Source organism: Oryzias latipes, chromosome 8 (genome assembly GCF_002234675.1).
Source record: "Oryzias latipes chromosome 8, ASM223467v1".
NCBI classification, from domain to species: Eukaryota; Metazoa; Chordata; class Actinopteri; order Beloniformes; family Adrianichthyidae; genus Oryzias; species Oryzias latipes.
The window spans coordinates 9987241-9996272 of NC_019866.2; the positions used below are offsets into that span (position 1 = coordinate 9987241).

Sequence of the window (9032 nt, forward strand, 5' to 3'; positions counted from 1 at the left end):
TTGGACGAATACACTGTATTCTTTTATACTCTGTATTTTTTGTGGAGTATCTGTCCTTTCAGGCATGCATTGTTTCTCTGAAAGATTGTTCCATCCTTATGACCACATACTCATCTGGGCTTAATGTGTTGAACAGTGTCGAGATTGGAGACGCTGTCGGGGGTCCAGAAAATAGCCCTTTCCTCCATATCTCATGTCCGCTGCGGCCTCTCTTATCTCCCCTCTCCCTGTTGGGAAACCTCACATCTATGGATTATTTTATTGGATTTGATACAATGATGGTGAAATGCACAGGCTCACAGTCAATGTTTCTATAGCCTTTGGCTTATTTGGCATATTGCAGGCCAACATTACTGCCACTGCAACCCTAAGACATTACTGGTGATAGAATTGATTATCAAAAGTTTTTCTGTTGCATTCCAGGTGAGCTGATGCAAATCTGTGCAGTAATTATCCCTCAGATCATCTGCACTCTCTTAACTAAGATGGTCTGATTCATTACATGAGGACTCAATCAGTTAATAAGTTTGCTGGTGCTCCACATGATGTCCTATATCAAAGACCGGGTGCAGAATGTGGAACAGAACGAGAAAGTTCACTTGTTGCGATTGTGCATCATTATAAGAAGAAGGTGAGCAAAAATGTGGGGAATTCTGAGAGGAATAGTGATGACAGGGGTGTCCTAGAAAATACTCTGAGAATTTATGCATATTTGATGAGACAGGGCATAAACAAAATGTCCCTGCCTGTTTAATGAGATGGAGATGAATGCTTAACATCCTAACAGATCCTGGTTTGTCTGTTTTTTTGTTTATTTTTAATATGATGGATGCTCTTAACACAAGAGCAAGACAGGACAGTCACATGTAATTGATGAAAGTTCAAGATAGATTTACAGCAACATCTGTTTATGTCACTATAAACCATGCTCTATTTTAACTAGATTAAACTTGGGTTCTGTTTGTTCTCAAGAAAGTTTTGGCTTGAAAACAGAAATCATCTGCTTAGCCAACTTGGAAAGTGTCCTCCTGTAGCAGTGTTGATGGGGAGCAATCTTGGTTCATAAAGCCCTGTAGTTAAATAAAAACGGAGAGATTTATACTTAATCTTATTAAATGGCACGTACACAAGTTTTGATTTTAGTTTTAATTATTAAAAAAAACTTTTATCTAGTTGTCAGCAGTTTTTATGTTTTTGGGTTAATGCCCTGTCCCTGGCTCGATATCAGTGTCCCCAGAATAGCTAACCTGTTGGGGAATAATGTCTCTACCCTGATTTCCTCCCACATGACTAAACTTTGGACATTTTCTCTAAGAGAGATCCCAACATCTGAAACTCTAGATACTTCTTGGGAAAGTGACTTATTTCTTCTTGAGATGAGTATACCATCTATTTCCTGTTGGGAAAACATAGCCTCAGACTTGGAGGAGCTGATTCTCATCCTGGCAGCTAGAAATCATCACTAAAAGAAGCCAGAGGAACCATGCCGTTCCTATAAAGCTCCCAAAGCCAAACCCTTTTATCATTTGGCTGTTCCAAGGAGTGATGCCCACAATGGTTCTGAACAGAGTCTCTGACAAAGGGCAGGCCCTGGCAGGGCCCACCTCTCTCCGGAAATTAAACCAGACTCCTCTGATTGTGTAGTGATAGATTGGTTCCCATTTGTTCTCGTGTGGGCTATACTCCCAGAGCACCGCAACCTTAACCCTTTTGATACAGTAGCAAAATCTAATGATAGTCTAATAATTTTTTATCTTTGGTTTTTGCAAACTCATGACAATCAGTTATATTTTTGCATTTTTTTGGTTAATCCAAACATTTCTATTCTGTTAATTTTAGGATGTGTGCATATTAAAGAAAGGCAAAGCAAGTCATAATCCTTGATACTCCAACATTACATAAAACCTTATGTAAATAACTAAAGCAATACTCACTTAAAGTATTAGAACAGCAAATGCGCAGTAAAACACTAAATCGCCTGTGTTTTTGGCATCTGGAAATTTGCTATGATAATCCCATATTATTTACTTATTGTTGTGTGTGTGTGTGTGTGTAGGTGTGTGTGTGTGTGCGCGTGTGTGTTGCACGACTGCTTTGGGAAATCAAAGCAGGTCTGCTCACTGTCATGTCACTCGAGCTGTGCTCCACACTGATAAGCAGCAGAAAGACGCTCCCTAATTCCAACTGACATATAAAGCAGTGGACATAATGGTGGTAGATAACACAAATGTTTGATCCTGAAATGATAACAGGTTCTCTTGTTTCCCTTTCAACTTTATCACGGTGATCTGGAAGCTAGGGATTTTTCCTAACTTTGAATTTGCCATAAATTGTTGAGATATAGCAAATGCAATTTGCAGAGATGAGTTGAACTTGACCTCAAGTAGCTGTGTGCATGTTAACCACACTTTATGTAGCAATTTCACATATGAACATTTTTTAATAGATTTCACGAAAGATTTGTATCTATAAGATTACATTTTATGTCATTTACTATGCATTTTTTTTAAAAATCAATAAAATGCCCTAATTCATATAATGAATATGTTAGATTGAACTGTGCCATTGTTGTTCATCTGCAGGGTGTTAGCGACTTCTGTGTGTCTCCAGACAAGTTCATTGTTAACCAAACGAAGGATTTCCTCAGTGCAGGTAATCTATCTTTTCAGACAGAACTGCACACACCAGGTCTTTTCATTGAATGGGAAGAATCAATGCTAACCGTTCTGTTTGTCCCTCCTTACAGATGTCGCGCACTACTATTTGTTCTGCAGTACAAACCTGCCAAACCCTTTCCAACAGGTATTGACTAAATGTTGTAACTGCCTTCTTTCTCATTTCATTACGTAGACGATTCATACACTGAAATTTTAATCCTTTTTAAAATTAAATTAGTTTCATAACAGAGCCTTGCTAGTGCCAAAATAAGTCCCCATCAACTAATGAATCACATACATTTTTTTTGAGGGCTGTCCTTACCTCGAAACACAACTTTTACCTAATATTCTAAAACTCACATTTTCTATTTTTCATGCAAACTTTCCTTTTTCTGATTAGTTTCAGTCTGTTAGCGTTTTAATGTGATTTAATAGATGCCCTTAATGTTTAAAGACTCACTGATTAAATTACCAGTGTTTTTCATGACATTTTTCTCATTATAGATGACATATATAAAGAAAATTTGGCTCAAATTGCATTTCTGTGTGGTTCTTTATCAAACTGTTTTGAATTAGAAGCAAACAAACAAACAAAAAGGCCCACAATTTAAAAAAGCTTGTAGCAGTGACGTAGAAGGCAACAGGCTGCCTGCTCTGCTCCATTCTGATGTATCCACTTGTAGAAGACTATATCCAGGTACGTCTTTGTTTTTCTCGTCCAATCTGGCATCTGGCTCAAACATGTTGAATCTTGACTTGAATAGCTCTATTGATCGCCATTTTTGTTGCATAGATAATGTTATGTAGGGGTGTGAGGGGCTGTAAGCTAGCAGGAGATAATGTAAACAGATGGATGACTGGAAATAGGGGCAGGCTTACTTACCCACAACTCAGAGGCGAATTTCTAGTGAAGTCCTAGAAAACGACACAGTTTTTTTTTTTATTTTGGCTAAAAAAATCACAACCATACCATAACCAAAAGACCACTGAGAACACTAAATGATTTGTGGGACTTTAAAGAGGAATTGTATTCTATAAGGCAAAACTTTCTCTGTTTTACCTAAATTTGAGCTCTGTCTGTTTTACTTTAGAGTTAACTGCTGGAAACAAAGATTTACAGACAGACAGATGTAGACACAAATAGTTTCCTTTCATTTTATTTTTGCACTTTTATCTGGGGAAGCTTCTTATCAACCATCAATTGACCATTTCGCGTCTGCTCCCCGTATGTTATGTGACTTTTTGAAGGATAATTCAATGACCTGTAATCACTCTGACCCACATGGCTTGCTGCCGTCATAGCACCCTTTTATGGATTAAACTGCTGTTTGTTCAGTCAGGGAGGGATAATCCTTGTACTGATACCCTAGTTGATATAAATATTGCTCTTTTGTCTCTGCTTGAGATTGTTGTGAAAATGGAAAGGGGGATCATAGTGGGCGAGACAGCTGATAAAGGATAATCTGAGCCTATCTGTCTACAAAGAAATGTGTCTCATGTTAAGCTGATTAGAAAACCATACTTAACACCAAATTATTACTTTGTTGTTTTTATAGAAATGCATCATCCCCCTAAATAAAATCCCTTATCGTTTTTTTTGTGAATGTTTTTTGCCACTTGTGTGTTTTACAGTCACTGACAATCTGTCAGCGCTCCCTGACCACCATGCAGATCCAGATCCAGGGCTTGCTGCAGTTTTCTGTGCCTGTTTTTCCTTCTGCTCAGGTACTGAAAGCCTTCAGTTGACAGACTGCAACACCAACCTGGACAATGTTGTGAATCATCATCGTTTTACTCCTTGTTATACAGAGAGACCTTACAGGCATCCAGAGACTGTTAAACTCCACAGAGTTCAGTGTTCACCAGCTAACAGCCCTGCTGGACTGCCGTGGGCTGCATAAGGTGAATGTTGGTTGGAGGACAAACTTTGACTAGTTTTGACTCCATCTTTACAGGTTTGTCAGGCGGTGGCACATTCATATTCATCAATGTTACTACTCCTTGTATCATGAGCGCAGACCTCTAGTTTCCAATTAAAATGTGTCAAAATTGTATCGCTTAAAAGGTAGTGTGTCTGCAGTCAAATAACTCCTGCTGTTGGGAGTGCAACATTGGCCTTGGATGAGAACTGGATTAAAAAATACCACTTACATTATAAACCAATAGATGATGTTGCTATGCATACCAGAAACAACCCTGATGCAGTCAGAGTTGCTGGAATACTCTTTGGGCGTGTCAGCAGCTCAAGAGCAGCAACAGCACTTGAATCAGACAAATGTCAGCTGTGTTTCCCAGAGCTTGTTAGTCAGATATAACAAGCACAGAAAGCTAAGAATGCATCTCTAACATGCATGTGATCAGAGCCATATGCATTAGTTATAGCTTTGCTTTTCAGTTACTGTCTCTGAGGTAAAAGACTCCATTAGCTTATAGGCCCCAACAGGATCACACACCATAGGTTTTAGATTCAGTTCTTTAAAAAAAAATACATAAAAGAAATTCACAGAGGATCCAGGGTTCAAATGTATTAACACATAAAACGCAACACAAATACACAAATCCCCCCCCCCCCCCCCCCCCCCCCCCACACACACACACACACATACACATAACTGAAAGAATGTGTGGTGAAAATATGAAAAGGACAACATCAAAAAGGGCAGTAGAGTCGTTTTCTTATAATTGAGGCAACAGTAAAAAAGTCTGCAGGCTGTATATTTGTAGTTGGAGGCAGAATCCCAAATGCGACAGCCATCAACTTTGACCTTGCCAGTCTCTTGCTGCTAGCATGAATTTCAAAGTAATGGCTTCAGAAACACAAACAGACACACATCTGATCGGATCTCATTAGAAGATAGAAAGATGACTTTATTTATGTTTGTGTATAAGTAATTGAATAGTATACATCAGTATGAATTTAAAGTGACTTAAATACTGTATTGGAAATTATATTATAAGTATAATAAGCATTTTTGTTAATGCAAAACATAGATAGTAGCTTCTAGAATAGAATAGAATAAAAATGTTAGTGATTCCACAGCAGGGACATAAATTAGTTTCCATAGCTCTATTAAAAAAGCAGCTAAAAAAATTATATTAAAAATACACTTAAAAATGTCGACATGATCAGAACTAGTTTCTGGGATTTGACCCCTACTCATGTGATTTTAAAAAAACAAACAGCCAATGCTAACTGCTAAAAAGAATGTACCTGTACCACCAAGTATTTTTAATAAATCATCAGGTTTCATAACATTAGAGTTTTTACTCCTGAACCTCTTTACAACTTTCTGTGCAATATCAAATGTTATTTTTTTAAAACCTATTTTTTTCCTGTTGGCTCCTTTAGGACTACCTAGATGCCCTAATTGGAGTGTGCTATGATGGGGTAGAAGGGCTCCTCTACCTCTCGTTGTTTTCTCTTCTGGCTGCATGCGCACTCTCTGCCATGCTGTGTGTAATTTTCCGACTGTGGACATTAATGGGCAGCAGGTCGGTGCAGAGCGACCCCGTCGCCCCGTTGTGTTCTGCTCCTGGTCTACTTCTGCAGACGGTTCACGGGTGCACTTTGTCTTTGCCTTTCTTCGTCTGCATGAAAACTTTCATCCAGGGAAAAGGAGTATGACGACATCGACGAGGAGGATCCATTCAACCCAGAACCCCGCCGCTTTTCATATAACCCCAGAAGGTCCAACACTCACAGCTTCTGCAGCTACATCAGCAGCTTTGGCAGTCAGGCTAGCCTTCACCCTCCTCCTCAGTCTTCCTCTAGTTCCACCGTACCACCTCCTGAATACATGTAAGATCAGCAGCGGATTTTAGTTTTCTTTATTTTTTTATGCATTTTCCTGTTAACACACTTCCTTTCTTTGTGCCATAGGAATCAGTCCATGCTGTTCGGATCCACCCCTCGATATGAGAATGTGCCACTGATAAGGGGAGGCTCCCCGCCTCCGTCGGTGCGTTGGCCCTACGAGGCTCTAGTGTCCCTTGTATGATAACATCTCCTCTGACCTCGACACTGAGTCCGCCAGCATTATCATGCACAATGAACACAGCAGACACCTCATTCTGTCCATGTGTGGTTAGTGGAGCTGTGCCGTTCTGCGTGCAGCAAAAGACTGATCTCTGCTGGTCATGTACAGAAGCGCACTGACATGAAGCTCATCTTCCTGCCTTTTTCTGTGCAAAACCCAACATCCCTTTTTTCAACTTTATTCCACATTAAAAGATGAGACATCAGCTGCTGTGGCAACATAACTGTGATTCATGGCAGATAAAATGTGGCCGCCTACTCACTCCCCCTTATGCTGGATATTCATTTTAACTTATGTGGTACAGTGAAGCTCCAAAGCTGGGACTAAATAATAGATAATAAAATTCGGATAAATCCACAGTCAAGAGTTTTCTTGTGTGATGTTAAGTTTTCGCCTTTGTGGCCCGAACTGCACTCACTGCATACTGAAGACTTTAAAGATTGTCAAGGGGGGGGGGGGAATAGACAAAAAGAGAATGTAGATCATTATTTCAGTTGTTGTTTTGCTTCTATAAGACGCATTTTTTAACAGGCGCTGGTATTTGTTCTCAAATCTTTCTGTCAAAGCGATGCATAAATTTTTCAAGTATGCCTTCTAAATAAATACTGCCGTTTTAGCAGCTACAAAAAGACATGCATGTGTTCAGTTCGTCAATGTCAGCAGGTTTCTTTTCATAACGTGTCCTTCTTTTTCTCAATACTCCTTTGTTTTGGTTTTCTGACTCAGGCTTTTACACTGTAAGTTTTTTCTTTATCTTGATTTCTTTCACTCCATTTCCTTCTGTTCTTAATGCAATTAAATTTTGTAAAGACATTTCTTCTAGCCAGTCACCTCAAACAGACCTCCTACACTGTTTTACCCACAGACTACTGAGTGTAAATTATTTTTTTTAATCCTTTATCCTCTTTATACTTCCCACATCATCAGTGATTCTCCATTTTCATACTTAAAGAGCATTTTAAATTGATTTGCATCCATACGTCATTCATTTGTTTTGTTGGCTGAATTTGTACCAATGGAAACAGTCTGATTTTCTTTCTGTCTTTCTCTTGCAGTATTCTCCCAGTATGAGGACCACCTATCTGTCCATGACTGACGCCCAGATCAGACATTTTGGCACCGACTTCCAGGTGTAGCCTGCTCCCCACCAGCTCCCCTGTCAGTGCTTCAGTCTAAGACTCTGAGCCCCTACAAAGAAGGCTGTCTTCATGGCGTAATCCTGTTTACTGGAGAGACAGCTTGTCGTCCAATTTGAGACATAAAAGCAGGCCATAAGAGGCAATCACTTTTGTGACACATCCGTGCAGTGCTTGGAAAGCCCTGAATGTAGTTTCAAACAAAGGGTGTCTGTGCCGATTAATCTCATGACTGCTATTTTCATCATTCTTTGTGAAAATAGTGCTTTTCTAATGTATGTTTTTACATGATCCAAGTTCAAAGCTATTGAAGTGAAAGAGTTTGGCAGCGTTACCATATATGGATCTCAAATCACAGCAGTTCTGTCCTACATGTTGTGTTAACCAGCAGTTCAATAGATAATGAGATATTGTTGGCCTTCATGAAATGGTGCAATATAAAATCCATCTTGTACTAAATGTTGTAAATTTATACCAAAGAGCCAAAGATGCCTTTAAGGGTAAATCATATATTTGGGAATGCAGGTGCAAAAGATCATCAATTTTATTTATTTTATTTTTTTGTGTAAAGTGGGTTTATCACAACAAAAAAGTTACAAATATAGGTAAGGACAGTCAGGTTTGCAAATTTTGTCATTATATTTCCATGTGGAATGACAATTAACTGATACATTAATTTAATTTTGTCAATTTATTTATAATCTGTTTGTTTTCCCCAAACTGTTGACCTTTGATCATTTGAAATCTGCAAGAAATCCACCTCTTCTTCTGGTGTAAAACATTATAACCTCACAGGAAGTTTAACATAAAATGATGTAAATGTACTTTTGATTCAATGTGAACTCCTTTATACAATTAGAATGACCTACAGTAATGCTATTAAGCTAACAGGGATTTGAAGTGACCTCAAGATGTCACAGGGAAATGTGTCCTCTGTCTGTGCCACATCTAAAAGTATGCAGGCAGAAATTGCGTTACTTCCGCATAAATCATCTTCCTCATGTTAAGAATGTAAAAAGACGTTCTTAGTGACATGCAAGAAGATTAGATTAGCTTTTAAAAGCAGACTGTTCTGTGTCCTGAATAGCTCAATATTGAATACTGCATAAATGGTCAGAGAAGCAGTGTCCTTTGAATGTGAAAGACACAGACTTCTTTCACTTTTGACTACAATATATGCTTCTTTAACCTCCAAAACCTTA

The 9032-nt window shown here is 38.8% G+C and overlaps 1 protein-coding gene across 1 annotated transcript in view; it reads left to right on the forward strand.

Annotated features, from left to right (window-relative positions):
- LOC101168119 (protein tweety homolog 2-like) overlaps nucleotides 1–9032 on the forward strand; it is a 29723-nt gene extending 20691 nt beyond the window's left edge. The window contains exons 7-14 of the mRNA XM_004071399.4: nucleotides 2583–2652; nucleotides 2747–2802; nucleotides 4290–4382; nucleotides 4467–4559; nucleotides 6007–6149; nucleotides 6268–6456; nucleotides 6538–6616; nucleotides 7750–9032. Coding sequence (XP_004071447.1) covers nucleotides 2583–2652; nucleotides 2747–2802; nucleotides 4290–4382; nucleotides 4467–4559; nucleotides 6007–6149; nucleotides 6268–6456; nucleotides 6538–6616; nucleotides 7750–7830 — 804 coding nt within the window. The 3' untranslated portion in view covers nucleotides 7831–9032. The remainder of the gene's footprint in view (nucleotides 1–2582; nucleotides 2653–2746; nucleotides 2803–4289; nucleotides 4383–4466; nucleotides 4560–6006; nucleotides 6150–6267; nucleotides 6457–6537; nucleotides 6617–7749) is intronic.